Source organism: Chaetodon trifascialis, chromosome 2 (genome assembly GCF_039877785.1).
Source record: "Chaetodon trifascialis isolate fChaTrf1 chromosome 2, fChaTrf1.hap1, whole genome shotgun sequence".
Taxonomy (NCBI): Eukaryota; Metazoa; Chordata; class Actinopteri; order Chaetodontiformes; family Chaetodontidae; genus Chaetodon; species Chaetodon trifascialis.
This window is the reverse complement of record NC_092057.1, coordinates 26,041,410-26,060,528: the sequence shown is the minus strand read 5'-3', so window position 1 is coordinate 26,060,528 and position 19,119 is coordinate 26,041,410. Positions and strand designations below refer to the sequence as shown.

Genomic DNA, 19,119 nt, shown 5'->3' with positions numbered 1-19,119 from the left:
TGATGAAGTGCACTGATCTGAGGACTGCAGGTAATGAATTCTGCCAGTGAAATGACACCATGACACTCATGTATGTGTCAGCATTTATTCACACCATATCATACGTGTGACGTAGTAATAGACTGGAAGCATGATACACGAGAGGCGATCTATGCATTGTAAAGTTCACACCACAGATACATTCTTCCTTTTCCATCTCCGCTGCACTGATGCACCTCTACAGACAAACAAGTCTGGGCTTGCAGCGCAGTGTTCAGATGAGCTTTTGACAATAACATCCATTTCTGTTGCGATGTGAAATAATGAACAAAATCAGAAGAAGAACTTCAAAATAAATTACTCAAGTAGTGACACAGCAGTCTTTGCAACACCATAACGTGGAGCAGCAGCATCTGATAGGCTGCTCCAGTTGATGCTATTATAAATAGGAGAGCGATTCATGTGTTCATCTAAAGTTCATCTTTCTCCTCTCCTGGGCAGTAGCACGCTGCTCTCTGGCTGTTCATGTAGGGTCTGCAGCCCAGAGTCCACACCGAGTTGAAGAAGGTGTCTGCTACTGTTTCACATGCTGAGCAGAGGAAGTGAAGAGACACAGGCGTGCAGTTAGTACAGAGCAGTGTGCACAAAGAAGGAAGGGTTTGACATTTTCCTGTTATCTGAGATTTCAGCCTACGGTCAATTTCATAGAACATTGAAAGACCAGTATGTAATCTTTTTTTTTTTCTTGATTTTTGAATTAAAGTTTAATATTAGCCTGATTTTTGGGGCTGTTTGAATCTCTTTAAACCATTTTTTTTAAATATTACATCAGCACTCATTCACAACATTTGGACTCAATGGAAAAGGTTAAAAGATGACCGACCTTCAACTTTTGACACAAAGCCAAGGCTCTTCTTGAGGTCAGAACAGATGCTGTGGAGACACCAGCGGAACTTGGAGTCGCAGCGGTACTTGTTGGAGCCGCAGGTGTCGTAACACATATCCAGCTGATTGCAGCACTTGGTCATGGCAGGGATGCCCATGTCCATCTGTCACACAGCAAACGTGAGTAATGGGTTTGCAGGGTTCACAGGGGGTTAGTTTACTTCACAGAAACACTGATTCCATTGTTCAAATGTAGACTTCTCTGGACATTTAGGGACTGTTCAAAAAGGATTTGAGGGGCGACAGGTGAAGTGAAAATATTAGTGCGTGAAGAATCTCAGTGGTCCGATCACTTGTTCAGTGTCAGTGGAAATAATAATTTAGTAGCTCCTGGTTCAAAAATCAGCAGCAGTTTGAATGTTCAGTGAACAGCTGACACCATTTGTTATGTTTTCTGTGATTTTTGGCAATTGTTAAATCTCCTTATGTCAAGCTTGGGCTGTGTAAAAGTGATTGCTCCATAAGCGTTAAGCTTGAAAGCTTAACGCTTATTGCTGCTGCTTATACGCTGTTCTCTTATTGGGGTGGAGGGTCTTGGAATTTTTAAAATGTAAAACATCATTTTTGCAGCCCCCTAGGAATTTACAGTCACTATTAATTACACTTCCTGAGTGCAAGTTCTATAAATCTGCATGAAATTGTCCCGAACAGAGAGAAGAAGCATACCCCCTCTGGAATAGGAAGACCAAAGAAATAGGAGCTACATCCATCAGGCTCTGGCATCTGGTAGCCGGGACGAGGAAGAGGGGCTTTACCTGAGAGTGGGTTAAAGCAAAATATCAGATGAAGGTCATGAGAGGTCAGTGGAAATGTGCTGGGCTCTATTTAACAACCATGTGGGTTTGACATTAGATCCAAATGTTTCATATCTGTTCACATGATATTGACTCATTCCTGTGACACTGCATCTGTCATGCAGGGGTCACAGTCCATCTGCAGGCCCTCTTCCAGATGATAACAAACATGATAAGTGCAACAGGAAGTAAAGCCTAGTAAGTTCTAAAAATCAGAGCACTCTTTCTGTTGTTCCATACAGACGATTTCCAAAGTACAGCTGCCTGATTATGAACTGCCTGTCCTGGGCAACAATTTATATAGTATTTTATTAGTATTTTTAATGGCAACGATGTAACTAATGTAAACATCGTGCTGTGTATCAAGATGGAATTGCCAAAAATGGCCATTCTAGTGCAAGACTTTACTTTCTTATTATTTAATTAAAAGGCTTCGATTGGATTTGACTCAAAACCCTCCATAAAAAGAAGAAGCAGCATTTTGTGTTTTCTAAAAAGGTTTATCAGTGGTGGCCCACAAAGGCTGATGAAAGGTCACTGTCAGTATTATCCTAACCCTAAACCATATGAACCGTACTGCATAACGCTGAATCATCCCATTCACTGACTTACCATATCGACAGCGGTATTGGCACACTCCATCACGTCCGCCCATGAACTCCAGCATAGAATCGAAGTATCCGCCGACTGATTCAAAGCTGTTTCTGAGGGAGTTTAATCCCCAGTCCCCGCTCGCGTCCTGTGCCTGCGTGCCATCAGAGGCCTGGCCTGGTGGTGCCGGGTCCTCTGCGTCCTGACCGACAGCACTGTGGATGAACAGGCCCAGCAGGAGGGGAGCGAGAAGGGCCCAACGGGTCATCCTGTAGCTCAGTATGAACAGAGAGTTCAGAGACTGACGGGGAGCACAAACACACTCACAGAGGCAACGCTGAAACTGTCTGCGTGACCTGAACTTTGAGCCCGACTCCTGGATGGCCTCATATGTGGAGGAACAAAGTTCAGCTTCTATCTCGTCTTTTGGGTATGGCTGAGCTTTTATCACTCCAGTCGATTGATGAGAGAGTAATCGTTCGGCATTCAGCCAAGATTTAATTGCATTTTAATCCCGTTAACTTAGAGTTAATCACTCTTGGCAGTGACATGGAGAAGCAAGCTGGATAGAGTGAATTTGCTCTAAGATTAGAGAGCATCACCTCTGTGCTCTGCTCTCTGGTTTCTCAAGTCAGTGAATTCATGTTAAACTGTGTGTTAATGTCAGCAAATTCATGAACATACCACATGATACATCCCACATTTGGTAGCATTTGTTAACCTTACAAACTTGCTTATAACAGCTATTTTACTTTTCTTTTTTGGGAAAATCAGCATAATATTAAGGTGTTTGGTCAATGAGGGACGAGGAGAACTGGAACTTTCCTTCCCTCAGTCGAGCGTGCTATGCAGAGCAGGCTGTGCACTTATCATATTGTAACTGTACATTTATACATTTCCTAAAGCATTTGAATTGAAGACTTTGCTGTGGGTTAGTACATAGTCTATTATGGCGTGTGTCCCCAAATCTCAAGGTGTGTCATCACAGAGCAGCACATTTAACAAAGCAAGATGACTAGAATGTGTCAAATCATGGGATAACACAGAATATTTTCAAAAAGCCAGATATGTTTATTTAGTTTTTTAACATTTTTATCAGCTAAATTTGAGAAATTCCAGCAAGCAAGTAAGTATTTCAAAAGAGAAACGTGACAACAAATCACAAATCAACTCTCATCACCTGTACAGCCATTAATTTATAGAAAGAACATGACTGATTTTCATAAAGAACATGCACAATTCAAACTGGGGAATATAATAATAAACAGAAAACAATCACGTAACACAGGTGGAGAGTCAAGTAAAGGTTACAAAAACATACTCCTCAAAATACAAGTAACTGAGACATGAGGCAGTTTTTTGGCACTTTTGTTGAAAAAATACACTTTGAAAGGTTTTTCATATCTAATTAAAGTCATTATTAAAGTGTGTAACATTTTGATGAGTTTCTTTCCATTTGCACCAATGGATGTCATATTTAACAGGTACTGTTTTAGGACTTTTCCACAGCAGACATTGCACAGATTTACCAAATGGCACTAACAGCGGCTCTGTTCAAGTGTCCTGGTCAGCCATGACAACATGACAGTGAGCCTGCACGCACAATACCAGGACCTTGAAACTGCAGCAGCTAAATGCAATTCAGCCATCATTTATTTTATATATGCACCTGTGCTTTTCCCACTCTGACATTTCAAAATGTCTACAGTGAAAGCCTATTGACTGACAAACTAACCCTAACATTTGAGCTGTAATTCACCCCTGTAGAAGAGAATATCAGTGCCCACAGGGATAACCTTAATAAAACCCAACCCAGAGCTGCATCCCCAGGGGACGAATAAAAAGCAAAATCGATAGTTCATCCATTTACGGACACTAAGCAGGATCAAAAGACAACTTTGTTTCAGGAAATCAGCTACTGGGTTTGTACCTGTGATAAGTGCAAAGAGTTTCTCACTCCAGAGCAAGATACAGTACGTACATTCACCACTAGGTGGCGCCAGGTGTCAGGGTCACCCCTCCCGTCTCTCTGTGTTTGGTAGCGTCCAGGGCGGTCCAGGGACGTGACGTCGGTGTCAAATACGGAAGAAGATGTAAACCAACAACGATGGAGAGATGTGCGGAGGAGAGGCAGCGTATGTTATCACGAGCAATCTCTGTGCACGTGGCTGTTTAAAATTGTATCTACACTTGAACCTGAACGCTGGGTGGTCACACCATCAGTGCTAACAAATAACTAATGACGAGTACAGGAAAATGGCTTTCGCCAACCTGTTCACCAGACTGTCTGCTGTCGAAGAAGACGTCAAGAGTCCTGGTCGACCAGCCTTCACACACAGGTGTGTAACGGTGTGCCAGCAGCAGGTGTTCTTTAATGGCTTTCAGATACTCAGCACTCACTCACTTTTCGTTTATAGGAACGAGACTAAGAATGGCAGAAAGAGGAATACTGAGGCTGAGCTGACCGGCCCGAATAAAAAGGCGAGTTGAACTTAAACTATAATGTCAGCATTGATTATCAGCCTGTGTGTCCTTGCTCTGGCTCTTGGGTGAAGATTTGAAGCTGACTCCCTGCACACTGTCAGCTTTTGTTAGAGATCCAATGTTTTGATCATGGACCTTTTGTCAGGCATCAAATTCGCAACATGAAGGAAACACATCTTAGAGCCAAATCAAAAATGTTTGGGACGAGTACATCAATAATTAAAGCGTCCTTAAAATGAGATAAACCACTATGTCAAGGTCCATGGAATAATTAGATGGGCAATTTTCAGACTGATTTTTATCTGGAGGAGTTAAAGTAATGGATGGGGGAAGCAGATTGGACAAGAGCAGGTGCAGGTTTCATGTTTAAGCTGTAAATATGTTCATAATGTTAAAGAGAAACAAATCCTATCGTAAATTCAGGGTTTCAGAAGTCTGTTAATGAAGATGAAGACAATAAAATCAGTAACGATCAAGGACATACCATGGAAATAGTTTGACACTGCACACAACTTAAATTACTATCTATCATTAATGTTTTGGACAAAATATGAGAAACACTTAGCAGTATTAGATGTCGATGTCTGTTACATGGGCTGCTTGTCTGGACAACATGAATCTGTATTTATGGACTTGCCCAATTTGATTAATAATGAAGGTTATGATAAATGTTACTATATTAAAAGACGTCTGCATTTCCTTGACATTTACTTTCTCTTCATTTTCTTTCCACAGAAGCGATGGCACCAAGCGCAGACTACTCATAACGTTACACCCGATCGCTCCAAGGCCACGCATTACCGTACGCGTAACACTGGCCCCAGTGACACAGCTGGCTGTGACAACATGTGTCACAAAGGTCAGAATTCCAAAACTACAAAATACCCTCATGTGAACAAGCAACAAGAGTGGAAGAAGAAGACTGAGGGGCAGCAAAATCAGCATCGACAGGACAGAAGGAGACATGCCAGTAGAGATGGAAGCCATCAGACTAGATCTACTATTGGAAAAGGTGGAGGCAACAGGGAAAATAAGCATGATATGCAGGTGAGTGACACTTCACGTATCGTCCATCATCTGTTGCAGTTTGAATGAAAGGACACTTGTGGATGCCCACCTGATGCTGTGGCAGAAGAGGCCTTCAGATCAGTTATGCTGGCATCTCCTCCCCCACATGCTCTCCCTACATTTCCTGTTTACTGTTTTTTTGGCTTAAAGAATTTTTCTAAAACTGGTTTGGATAATGAACATTCATGGAGCTAACATGCCTTTGACACTGAATGAAACTCACTTGAAATCACTAGAAGGCAGAGAAAAAAAAGGCACGAGATTTTGGAATACCTTTTTTTGTGTTGCCGCTCCAGCGTAACCTCATGATCGAAAAAACCTCCAGGCAAATGCCTCATGTTAACCTGAGCCCATGAAAAATGAAAAATAAAGAGATAATGCAGAGAGAAGTGGGTCTATGTTATCTTGAGAAAAACGCATTTGCGGATTTGAAATCAACAAATCAAGAAAGTGTAGCTGTGAAAATCTGCAGCTGTGCTACACGCATGTGAGATATTTTATGCAGACCCCTTACTTTGTGGCTGCCATATTTAGATATTAGTTATTTTCTGAAAAAAGGACTGGTTACTGACTGAGGGCGTCCCCCAAAGTAACACCTGACATGAGACGCTGCTATTTACACAAATCATCAAATGTAAGCACTTAAGTAACCGTCTCAAACCAAAGCTCACACTATCACTAAGAATTAGCTTCGGTGGCAGAAAACAGCCTCCTTTAAAATATGTAAATCACATATCTATGATAATATTTGTGAATGTTATTCATAAGCTCATCTTTCCTTTTAGGACTTCCACGTGAAACGAACGAGGTTCATGACTCAGGAGTTCAAAGACCAGAATGTTTTGTTGGTGGATGGGCGGTTACTTTGTCGCCATTTCCTCTGGGGAAGGTGCATCAAGGCAGGTTATGTTCATTACATATATTAACATGTAATTTATCCAGTCAGTCAAAATGACGTGTAGGGCAGAAAACGTCTTTTTATTCTGCCCTCGCTCTCACTGACTGCTGTCATAACTCACCCTGTAGTGTCCTAACATTGCTTCCTTTCCTTTCCTTTCCTTTCCCGTACGCAGGGTGACGACTGCCAGCTGGAACATGTTCAAGGCTGCAACAATCTGGTCAAAGTAATGTGCAAATTCTACGTCCAGGGGCTCTGCACAAAAGGGGAGAGCTGCCCATACATGCACAATATCCTTTGGTTCAGCAGCAGTAAGCTGCACATCTTCTAGTCATAAACTTAAAGCACTGATGTGTATTGTACTGCTGTTTGTTAGAATATGTTGAATATCTAATATTTCCTTCACTAAGCTGTACAGTCCTTCCCCTGCAAGTTCTTCCATAGAAAAGGAAAATGCTCTCAAGGAGCGGACTGCAGGTTCTCCCATGAGCCTCTTAACGACATCACTAGTGAACTGTTGGATAAGGTGTGTGTGTAAATGTGATGAACATCATTCTTAAAATGTTTTCTGTGCATTGCTGGGTGCTGAAATCACTTCTTCCCACTGCAGGAATTAAAACGGGAAACTGACCTTTATGAACTTGCAAAGAAAGCTGAACAGAAGTCATCGGGACAAACAATGAACACAGATGAGTCTGTGTCTGAAATCATAGATGCAAATACAACCCCTGATGTACTCATGCAACCACTCAGGTGAGCACTTACAACCTGCAGCCTGTCACTGTGATTCTGTCTATATTTACTGTATCAGAATTACTCTTGCATTGAAATTTATCTCGTAATTAATCATCTATACAAGTTGTGACGTGGGATTAACCTTCACCTGAAATCTATATTTTTCAGGCCTAACTTTTACCAAAGCACAGACACGAATCCTGAGGAGGCGGCCTTGCTTTGTCAGACTGAAGAACTGGCTGATAACATGGAGGAAGTGGTCCCACCACATGCATCAGATGCTGCCCAACCCCACAGCTCCCCGTCAACAAACCTTCATCATGAGGAGCCAATTTGTTATTCAGTTGAAGCAGTGCTTGGACCCCAGCTGTCTAAACCTTTCCCATGTTTCTTCACAACTCCAGGAAGTCAAGAATTTGCCCCTCCGTCTTCTTCTGATTGCACATCAGGATCTGCAAACCAAAGCCAAGTTCCCTACTCTGTTGATGCTGTTCTCAGGTCTTTTAAATCAGTGGAAAAGTCTACCTTTGGTCACACACCTACCCCTCCCACTGCACAAACTGTATCCTATAGCCCAAAAACTAGCTTTGAAGATGTCACCGATCCTCTGCTAAGCTCAGAAACCCAAAATAAGAAGCTCTTGTATTCTTCAAACAAGTCCCAGGAAAAAATGTTCAAGAGCCTGTCTTCCCTCCAAGTGCACACCGGCCTGATTTCAGAGACCGGCCTGAATCGTACTCTGGCCTCTGAGGATCACAAGGAACAAAGTGGGAATATGCCAGAATCCCCGAAACCTCAACAAGCTTCTCAGGAAGTCAAGTTTGAGTTGTCACAGCTGCCTGTGGGTATAACATGCTCTGTGGAGAGTCAAAGTGAAGGTGGTCTTCCTTTTGGACCCACCCAGCACAAAAGCATTTTCTCAAGTCTCCGCCATGGGACACCTGCTTCCAAACATCCTCCACACATCTCTGTTTTGACATTTCCCTCACAGCCCTCTTTTAAACCTTTCACTCAGTTTAAAGGTGGAGCTGCTGCTCTCGCTCAACCTGTCACCAGCCTCGTTAAGTCAAGAGATTCTGCAAACTCTGTCAGTCATCATTTTGCAGCCAAACAACTCACTGAGATCCCCCTGCCCTCCAAAAAGACACAGTCTGGCCTCAAATCTGCCACAAAACAACATTATTCCACTGAAACCACAGCAGACCGTAGCAATGAAATGGCACATTGTGGTGAATTGGCAGCTGGATGTAAAAAGACCCTGAAAAGACCCTTTCACAGCCCTTTTGCAAGCCCCATCGCTGACACGCTGCAGCCTACGGCTGATTCAGGAACAGATTCCTCTTGTACTCAGGGTGTAACTCAGTTTCTCTCTGCTGCTCCACCATCAGCTGATTGCACAAGTAATCATCTTAAAACTGCGCCTGAACCCTGCAAACCCTCTGCCAGCTCCTTCCTCAGCCTTTTTGCCGCCCCTCTCAGTGCTGCTCCTCTCCCATGTGTGCAGCCTCAGCCGGATCATTCAAGGACTGATGACACAACTCATTTCTCAGGCTCCAAACAAGGAGCCTCTGATACCGAGACAGCTCTCCCACAGGTCAGAACTGAGGGCAGAGAAATCTGTCATGCACCAAGATTGTCTAATTTCTCCCCTGATCTCAAAATAGGAAGAGACAGTTCAACTGAGCATATAGATCAACCTGCAAAGCAGCCGGTGAGTGCCGTCAGTAGCCTTGTGTCTGATTCTCTCAGTGAGAAGTCTACCAGTCCAGCTCCTCGTGCTGACAGTCTATCTACAAGCCATCAGCAGCTGCCTGAAGACTCATCACATAAAGGTATGCTGCCACACACTGCTCACGACTACTGAGCTGAAATGCTGATTGGTTCTGCTGAAATCTGTTTGTTAATTCTCTGTTCACTTTGTAGCAGCCACTGCAAATCCAGTGCTGAGGACTCTGTTTCTGCGCCTGGGCCCGTACCAACAGGATGGAGAGCAGCAGGGCTGTACTCAGATCAGCGTCCCTTCAGGTGTGCTGTTCGTTCACAGATCATGGTGACATCCATGTGTCAGGTGTTCTCATCCTGGTATAATTGAGCACTAATTTGTTTTTCTTGTAAGTGCGCTTCAGAAAGTGAAAGGAGGGACCAAAGCGGCATGTGCGTTTTTACGAAGCAGCAGCAGAAGAGTAAAAGAAAGGGAAGCCTACAGAAGAAGCATGAGGTAGGCATTGTACAGTCCACGTGACGTGAGCTCCCACTAAAGACATGAAGCTCTAAAAGCTGGTCAGTGTTGGTCGCTCTCAGTCCTCTGCTGTGTGAACACGGCAAGCATTATAGCTGCTAAACATCAGCTAGCATTTAGCAGCTAGCATGGCTGTAGATTCTAACTGTAGTCTTGTTCTAAAAGGTGCAGTTATTTGTTGTTTTAGCAAATATTACTCAAACAAGAAATTGACTGCAAGAGCATTGACTGTTTTCAAATGCACATTGATACAGATTTGATGTATTAGTGTATATTTCCTGCAGTGTGATGATGTATGTATGTACATACTGTATGTGGGATTGACGTAGAACAAACCACAGTGTCCAGGTTCATTCTAATGATGAAATATGAAGGTCATCCAGTGCAGTGCTTTGGCTCACTAGGCCAAAGCACTGCACTGCTAGCCATTAACATCAGTTGGTAATTTTGGTATTTTCATAGGATTTGATGGCAGTAAGAAAAATCCTGCCAGATTTTCATTTCAAACACACCATTTTATGATGATAACTTTGTGCCTCTTTCTCCTGTTTTCCCCTTATTGTTTTATAATCTGCTCCACAGGCTCCAGACTCCCGCGAACAGTCCACTGAGAAAGCAGAGCAGCAGCCTTCTGACCGGTCTCCTCACATCTCCCCAGAGGCATCAGGCGGGTCGACCCTCGGCGGTGCAGGAGTGACTGAACCTCAGGGGACGGACTCTGACACCCACAGCTCGCCATTGAACCCAGCAGTGCCGCTGAAGCAGCATCACACCCAACCAAGACTGAAGCACACTTCAGAGAAAGGAAAGCGGGTGAGTGGGAGCATGGCAGTGACGCCGCTCAAGGACCTTTTTAAGACTTTAGACACTGCTGTTTTCCACTGTGGACATTAACATTGGAATTAGTTTTGTGTGAAACCACTAATAATCTGAATTAATTTGTGGCCAGACATGGTAACCATGGTAAATCTTGTGTTGTATTTAAAAAATGTGCAGGCTTCTTTGTGTTTGTCATTTTTGTGCCGTTTTTAAGACGTCAGATTGTGCAACATTTTTTGAAAATAATTGAACATTAAATTGTTAAATTACATGCAATATATATATATATATATATATATATATATATATATATATATATATATATATATATATATATATATATATATATATATATATATATATATATATATATATATATAACAAAGTCTTTGTTTTTCTATAAAAAATAAACTAATTTTCCAAAACACTGGTCTGTATATCACTGGAGTGATTCTGACATAAGAGAAGCCTGTCGTTGCACAGAGTGGATTTCTTTTGACGAAAATCTGCCCTTTTATTTCTCCATGCCATTTGTTTTGTAGCAATGCCTGATGATGAATTCATTAGATAGACAACAGTTCTTGGCCTCACTCAGTAGGTTGCCAGTTGTTATTTATTCAGGAAACCATCATTTTTGAGATGCATAAAGAGAGAACAAATATGAAAGGGTTGGTCTTTTTCTGTGGCAAACAGGTCTCCCTCTACATACAGGCTTATCCTGCTTCAACAACAGGCTGCTCCAGTGTTATTGCCACAATAATCCTATAAGTTGTAAGGATCATGTTCATGCTTTTGGAATATTATCATGTTGTTTTTGGTGTCCGTGTTATTGAAGGAGACAAAATGTATGCAGCACACTTCAAGCACGTGCTTTGGTTGGCGATGTGTCCTTAAAGAGACAGACACCAGAAGGACAGGCAGCAAGTAGGACATTTTAAAGTCTTGTTTGTGTAGTTTAAAAAAGTGAGTTGAAGATCCAGCTGGCTGTACAAAAGACACTAACTTCATCACTGTTCCACAATGTTTATCTGCATGAACTTAGGAACAAGTTATTGAGTAGATGTCATGAACAATTGAACACATTTGTGCATTCTCCATGAATGCAAACTGGTCACACCAGTGTCACTGTATCTCTGCACTTCTAGCATGTTTGTTTTCCTTTGTTGAGTAACTTTTGTATGGTGGCCCTGATGGCCAAAACACATTTACCCCATTCATCACCGCTGCTCTCCACCTTAAACCAGCAGCTGATTTATTATTATTTCATTTATTTGCAGTCATTTCTTTGCATGTTCCTTTAAATATTGTTTGAGTTTAAATTGGATTTATTTGGAATCAAATGTCTCTCATTTGGTATTTTTGTAGATATAAAGGTAGTAACCTTGATGTACGGTAGGTTTGAATCGACTTACCTGCATGTTTTGTGTTGGTTAGCAGTGAATGTGATGTGATTTGTTGTGTTGTAATGTGACAGTTCAAGATTGAAATGATTTGTCTATTTCTAGTTTTTGGTAATGGGTCACACATTTACTTACACTTTGACGACAAATTTGTCCTTCCAACAAAAAGATGTCCAAAAGTTTTGCTTATTGCACTTCTGTCCTGGCTTTTTACATATTATCCGCATGTATTTGTCCACCTGCAGCATGTTTTTTAAGAGGTCCACAAAGTTTCGCAGCTCATTCTTCTCACCCTTGTTTCTTAAATGTAGCATCTATAGTGACAAGAAATTTAGCTCCAAACATGTCTAATAGATTTATTGGATCATCCTCCTCAATCAAAGATAACCTTGTAATAACTTTACATTAATAACCGACTGATCAAAACAGACCACCTACCTCCTCCAAGTCATCCAGAGAGAAGTGACGGTATCTGGTGTCTCTTCTGGAAAACTCCTCAGGAGACTTCAGTCTCCAGGTCCTCTGGATGCCAAAGCCCTCGCTCTGAAAGAACTTGGTTTTCAGTCCACAGTTCATCTGAAAATCTGGAGGCTGAGCTGACGTGTCCACAATGAATTTCATCTGGAGACATCACACACACACACACACACACACACACACACACACACACACACACACACACACACACACACACACACACACACACACACACACACACACACACACACACACACACACACACGTCAACTTTGTACTAGATATTGCTATCTAGATATTGAGATTTGATTGAGCTGCTCATTTCTCACTTGACTGACGATCAAATCCAGGATGTAGACATTTTTTACAGCCTGTAAAGATGATATTTACTGTCATATTCTATCCCTGCTGGAAAAAGTGGGAAGCTGATAGAAAGCTCTCCTGCAACCAGACCCAGAGACCACATGTGTATTGGACCTCTGACCTCTGACATGACCTCTGGAAGAAAATGTTAGACTTCACGTATGAAAAGTTAAATCTCACCTGCTGTCATGCCATCAATTCTAAACAATATTTTTTTTCCAGTAGAGACGCAAAGGCACAGCATCTCTGCCACCTTTTCTTCCCTCTAGTTTCTGTACTTACCTGTAGCACAGAGACTGCACATGAACCCGTAACAGCATCGCAGATGCAGCGGGTCAGGCCAAAGTCAATGAGCTTGACTTGGCGGCTGCTGCCTGCGATCATACGACCATTATGCTGTCAGGCTATAGATCTCCATAAGTTTGAAAGTCTGTATGATAAGTATGAAGTTAAATGATACATTGGATACTTGTGAGAATATCAAAGAAGAAAATTCGGCATATCTGATGTAGAACTGAGCGGATCACACTCATGGACAGAAGGGGTAACATATCAGCTGAGTGTATTCAAGCAGACTCCGGTCAAAGAGCCTGAAGTCCAGACAAATGAACCTTTCAGGGAAGAAGGAGCCCTTCCATCTCACCAGATTACATTTGTCTGGATCCAGAGTCTGCAGCTGGAGAATTTTAATCTGTGGAAGGTATGCAAGATTTTTACCGTCACCCTGAAGACAAACTGCATGTAATGCAGAGACAGGTTTTTCTTGTGTTACAGATGTGATGGAAAAATCTTTTAGCATACCAGCGGGTTGATCTGGCTGTGAATTTCCACATGAGACACTAAGAGTGTTAAAGGAAGTGATGGGATACTGATGCACAAGTTTCTGAACATTTTTCATCGTCCGTCCTTTGTTTCTCACATCAAAAAGATGCTCTGGCCTCTGACTGTGGGGTTCTGGGAGCTGGTGGTGCAGTTATTAGGTCATTGTTGCCATCTAGTGGAGGATATGATACAGTACATGCAGGACCACCTAAAATCCATCCATCCCTATGTGTACCTCCTATTACTTTTTCAGGATTGAGTTGCATTAATTAGCCTTTTTTTCAAAGGATACAAAAGCTAATGCATTATAAATAGTTTTTACCTGGACATAGGGCCAAATATGGATGGATGGAAAGTTCCACCTGCTGTGTGCCATAAAAACATATTTATGTTCTGGACACATTTTGGTGGGTATGTGTACCTTTACACCAGCCATCACAGCGCGCAATGACAGGTTAAATGAGTCGTTAGTTGATGTTAGACTGATATGATATTGAAAGAAACAACTGATGGATTGGTTGAAACAGATCTGGGCTGCTGTCATCCTGTATCAGTAGGCGTTGTTTGCATCCACCTAAACTCAGTGAAACACCTCCAAAACAGCATGAAATTTAATCGGTTCCACTCAGTAAGTCGTGCCAGTCAAGAAAATAGATTATAGATGACTGTAAATCTCATCAGATGCAAATTTACATTTTGTTGCATCGCTAAAAGCAAAAGCAAGAAAATCTCCAGAAAGAGATGTTCTCACCTTGGAGGAAACAAGGGATCAATGTTGAGTGAGGAAACTGTCGTATGGACATAATATAAACTGTAAATAAAATAAATTGAGATTGATCAAATTGCTTTGCTTGTGTGGGATTTTGTGAAGCTTTAGTAAGCACTTTTGCAAAAATAGTCACATAAGGTTGCATACAGTCAGACACACACACACACACACACACACACACACACACACACACACACACACACACACACACACACACACACACACACACACACACACACACACACACAGGTGGTGCATAAACATTAAAAGCTAGGTTAATGTGATGATGTAAGAGCACAGGAGGAGGACTAACTGCAGGGTAAAAGCTCTGGGGCTTTAATGACTGTGACACTGTGACATATTACACCTGTTACCCCCCTCTCTCTCTCTCTCTCTCTGTGTGTGTGTGTGTGTGTGTGTGTGTGTGCGTGTGTGTGTGTGTGTGTGTCTGTGTGTGTGTGTGTGCCTGTGTGAATGTGTGGGCCTTTGCCAACTTGTCTAAGTCAGTGCTTCTGTCCCTGGACTTGTATTATTACAAAAGTGTGCCAACAGTACCCAGATATTAAAAAAAATAACAAGATGATATTTGCATTTAACTCCAAATACTTGTCTTCTGTTATTTAATTAATTAGAACTGCAGAGATGTGAATAATTGGAAATACAGAAAATGTGAGATGGATGGTAAAACCAGAGGCTTGGCTGGACACCAGTGATTTCACAATCATCAACTGCAGCTGAACCGTGCAACACAACATAGCAGCCAGATTGACACGTTTGTGTTGACAAACAACATTAGATGCAGGGTGTAGTGAACTGATGCCCTCGGGTCTGATGTTTCGTGTTTGATCTGCATGACAACGCTTCAGTCCTGCACTCTGTTTCTCACTCCAGTTCATTTCCTCTATCACAGACATCCCACACCTACCATTACTACGCCAGCGAGACTCAAATCTGTTCTTGCTCACCAGCCTCACACCCTCAGGCTGAGATGTACATACATCTCATCCACCTCAAGCTCTGATTCACTCTGAGGAAGATGAAGTGACGCGTTTCCCTGGAACAGTCTGCCCTGCACACAGCTGCATTGCATTAGAGCTCGTGAAGCCATGGTGGCTTCTTCTCAGGATCATAGTGACATTTTAGAAACCCATCATGCAGTGTCTCGCTGCTGCTTCTGCTTTTCAATCAAGACATCCCCCCATATGATTCATATGAGTCTTTCTCCTGGCTCATTGTTACATATCACGCTTTGATACCCACCCTTGGTTGCTCCTTGCCTCCTTCCTGTCTGCTCTATTTCTGTACTCCTGCATCAGATCCACCCTCAGCCTCACCCGCTCCACTGAGTGGGCTGCGTATTCATATGCAGCTCCGCCACCCCTCCCCTGCCTGCCAGGAGGCTCATCTTTAATGGAAAAAGTGAACTCTTGGTCATGAGGAGTAGCACTCAGCCTGTGACGGAGAGCCTTGAGAAAATATTGCCTGATGATGTCATATACTCTATTTACACCTGCCATTAAAATGTAATCTGCGTCTGGATAAGTAATCTGGATAAGAAAAAGAAGTGCATTTAGAACGTATTGGGGTCAAAGTGCAATTAGATTAGAGAGCGCACATTTGGAGGTGGCTAGGCTCTCACCGTGATCGCAGCTCATCCAGGCGTGAATGCACTCTGTACAGTGTGACCACGGTCTTGAGAAAACAATCCCGCCAGCAAGTTAAATGCTAATGCCACCTCCTCCAGCTTATCTCGCCCAACCTAAAAGTTGTGCACTCTCACAGACAGTGATTTCAAAATGAATGCTGCGTTATGGAAAATGTAGGATCCTTGGTGGCTTTACTCATACTAGTGACCTAAAACGATATCTCGGCCCTACTGCTTCAACTGTGACCATTCTTTTGTAATCTGTCTCTGGCCCGGACCCCCAATTTTAAGGAAGTGTGATAATAAATTGCTGATATGCACCTTTGAGAGACAGGCTGGATTAGAGAGGAGTTTTCCTTCCAGTGTTTAGTCAGACTAGCTACATTTTATTATTTTTAATTCAGATTTCTGCATGCAAGAGATTTTTAGGAGCTGGCTGTAACATATGAGACCTGTGCATGTGTTTCCTGCACTACAGCTCTTGTCTAACTTGTCACTATGCCTCTTGTTCTTCTGTTTTGAATAGTGGAATTTTCAAGTACTGTGGATAAATACGTGGTCTGCAGATTTGTCTTCCTCCATCACTTTTGAGTCTTGCATTTCTGCACACCTGGTGGGTTTGGACTGAGTGGGAGGTTTATGTATTTCCATGTATGTATGTGAGGTTATCTGTTCCAAATGAAACAATGTGTCAGAAAAACCGAACAATGTAAAGATTCAGTCTGTGAAAAGGCTGCTGCTGGTCCGGCTGATCTCAGTTTTTCTGACAGGTAAAGACAATCCTCCACTGGAACTGTTGGCTGACATTAGCACCCAGGTGTGTGTGTATGCGTGTGTGTTTATGAATGGGAGAGGAGGCTGTTTGCTGCAGACTCAGCAATCTTTCCAGCATGCTCACTCAGCAGACCTTATCTGGATAAGTAAAAATTAAACACCAACAAGTATAGTGTAACTCCTCCTCGGTGTAATATGTTGATATATTGATCCCACCAAACTCGTTGTGTCCTGACTATAAATATTCCATATGACAGGTATCATCTTGGCACTTTTATTTGGCAGCCTGAGCCTGCCTGTGTGAGGGTGAAAGGCAGTGATGGAGCTGAAGAGTTAGAGGCGGAGGGCGTTATGAATTGCTGTGAGCTGTGGCATGCTCATGCCAGTTAAGTTGGCTGAGGTAGACACACACTTCCATTATGGCAGATTGAAATCTCCAATGGGCCATGTAAGGGAGTAGTATGTTATTTATATGGCCTGGACTGTGAGGGATTTATGCACATGCTAAACTCATAAATAATAGCGCAAGAGTAAATCCTTCATCAGTTTTTGTTTTGACATTATTATTTCTGTTTTATGAGATTGTCTCGTGTGTTCGTGTGTGTGTGTGTGTGTGTGTGTGTGTGAGAGAGAGAGAGAGAGAGAGAGAGAGAGGGAGGGGAGATTCACTTGCATCTGCATCAAAAATATCTGAAAAGAATTGAAAAAAAAAAGACAATCATGAAAATGTGTCACATGTTCTTTTGGTATCATTTGTTTCCATAATGTTAACTGTTTTTTTATATACATATCTTGCTTGTGTATTGTACATTTTATTGCGTCACAATTAGAGAACCTCTCAGCGCCTCTGGCCAAGAGGAATCCATGCTTGCAAGTGTTATCCACTGAATCTGCAATGGTTTATTCATGTGCAGAAAGATGTGCAGTTGTTTCGTGTCTTCTCCTCTTTATTGCTTTCACACCCGAGCCTTCCTCTCTTTTTGCTGTGACTTTTCAGCTGAGTGGCCCGCGACATGCCTCTCCTCTTAGTGTGATGGCAAATCACAGGCATGTGCATCCAGTCCAGCTGTTAAAAATACCCCTGGCTTCAGTATAAAAGCACATGTGCAACATAATCCAGTACTCTGTATAGTGGCTCTGATAGTAAGATGAACTACACACAACTCCTCTGTGGAGGAGTGCCTTTGAACAGAATCCACACAATATTTTTTAAAGCATAAGAATAATGAGCAGTGCGTTACTGTCAGTGAAAGAAGATTAGCATTAAATGTTATTCGTCAGACATTAGAGATACATGAGTCCCCCTCAGCTCAAAAATCAGTTTTGCTTTTTGTTCCTTCAGTGTGATCTTTAACCTTCACTGCACAGAATGAGGGCTGCACGGTGGCGCAGCAGGTGGTGCGCGTGCCTCACAGCAAGAAGGTTGCCGGTTCGATCCCCGGGTCAGGCAGGGCCCTTCTGTGTGAAGTTTGCATGTTCTTCCCGTGCATGCGTGGGTTCTCCGGGTACTCCGGCTTCCTCCCACAGACCAAAAACATGCTCATTAGGTTAATTGATGACTCTAAATTGTCCGTAGGTGTGAGTGTGAATAGTTGTTTGTCCTTGCATGTGGCCCTGCAATCGGCTGGCGACCGGTTCAGGGTGTACCCCGCCTCTCGCCCATTGTAGCTGGGATAGGCTCCAGCCCCCCGCAACCCCGAAAGGGATAGGCGGTATAGATAATGGATGGATGCACAGAATGAGGTGTGTGCAGAGTTTGACTCTAACTCTGGAGGACGCAATCCACATGGACGTTTAAGAGCAGAATGAGTGAGCAGCACCTCTGGTTTTCGTGTACTGCTCATTGACACTAAGGCAGGGAATGATGCTGGTATGGAGCATCCAACTATCCCACTTAAGAATATTTAATGTGCTTCATGCTACATACCGGCCCCATTGAAAAAACAAAACAGCCCTTCATGGTGTCTTTTAACGACTTACCTTTCATTCCATTTTCAGCGCTTTATTCGCAGAGCAACGGAAAGAAATCCTCTGCCACCCCTCCTCCACTCATTTAGACAACATCTGCTCACAGCTGGCACTCAATAACTGTCTGCTTATTCCATAAAACATATTCCAATGATCATACTGCTACACTATAAGCCCACTTTGCGTAAACCTATGGCTAAACAACCGTCTGAAAAGGACTTATGCGTCTTATAATCGCTCTTATGTAAATGTGCCCGTACCAACAGATCAGATGAAGGCACGAACTCCGTTTTCTTCTCTGTGCTGTTGAAGTTTGGGTTCACTTAGTGCCATGGAAAGTAGGCTATCA

General features: G+C 42.6%; 3 protein-coding genes across 4 annotated transcripts in view; 1 reads left to right on the top strand and 2 right to left on the bottom strand.

Annotated features, from left to right (window-relative positions):
* Positions 1-19,119, bottom strand: part of cwc25 (CWC25 spliceosome associated protein homolog) — a 109,176-nt gene that overhangs the window by 46,257 nt on the left and 43,800 nt on the right. The gene's annotated exons all lie outside the window — the stretch shown is intronic.
* On the bottom strand, positions 450-2,577 carry LOC139342370 (group XIIB secretory phospholipase A2-like protein). Its single transcript, XM_070979443.1, has 4 exons — positions 2,331-2,577; positions 1,591-1,679; positions 863-1,028; positions 450-568 (listed from the first exon to the last, which is right to left on the bottom strand). Exons 1-4 carry the CDS (start codon positions 2,575-2,577, stop codon positions 450-452), a joined length of 621 nt encoding a protein of 206 aa, XP_070835544.1.
* Positions 8,151-10,758, top strand: LOC139344030 (uncharacterized). Of its 2 annotated transcripts, none has more exons than XM_070981935.1 (4): positions 8,151-9,326; positions 9,421-9,519; positions 9,621-9,712; positions 10,316-10,758. In XM_070981935.1, the coding sequence occupies exons 1-4, from the start codon at positions 8,165-8,167 to the stop codon at positions 10,625-10,627; spliced, it is 1,665 nt and encodes a 554-aa protein (XP_070838036.1). In that variant the 5' UTR covers positions 8,151-8,164; the 3' UTR covers positions 10,628-10,758. The 2 variants fall into 2 exon arrangements, with proteins under 2 accessions (XP_070838036.1, XP_070838026.1); XM_070981925.1 differs by having other exon boundaries at positions 9,418-9,519.

Bases quoted from the DNA above. Each gene is read 5' to 3' on its own strand.
- LOC139344030 (XM_070981925.1), top strand. From the start codon at position 8,165: ATGTTCAAGAGCCTGTCTTCCCTCCAAGTGCACACCGGCCTGATTTCA. The intron at 9,327-9,417 runs GTATGCTGCCAC...TTCACTTTGTAG, and splicing joins TGAAGACTCATCACATAAAG to CAGCCACTGCAAATCCAGTG. The intron at 9,713-10,315 runs GTAGGCATTGTA...TCTGCTCCACAG, and splicing joins GCCTACAGAAGAAGCATGAG to GCTCCAGACTCCCGCGAACA.
- LOC139342370 (XM_070979443.1), bottom strand. From the start codon at position 2,577: ATGACCCGTTGGGCCCTTCTCGCTCCCCTCCTGCTGGGCCTGTTCATC. The intron at 1,680-2,330 runs GTAAGTCAGTGA...ACCCACTCTCAG, and splicing joins CCAATACCGCTGTCGATATG to GTAAAGCCCCTCTTCCTCGT. The intron at 569-862 runs GTCGGTCATCTT...TCCTCTGCTCAG, and splicing joins CTTTGTGTCAAAAGTTGAAG to CATGTGAAACAGTAGCAGAC.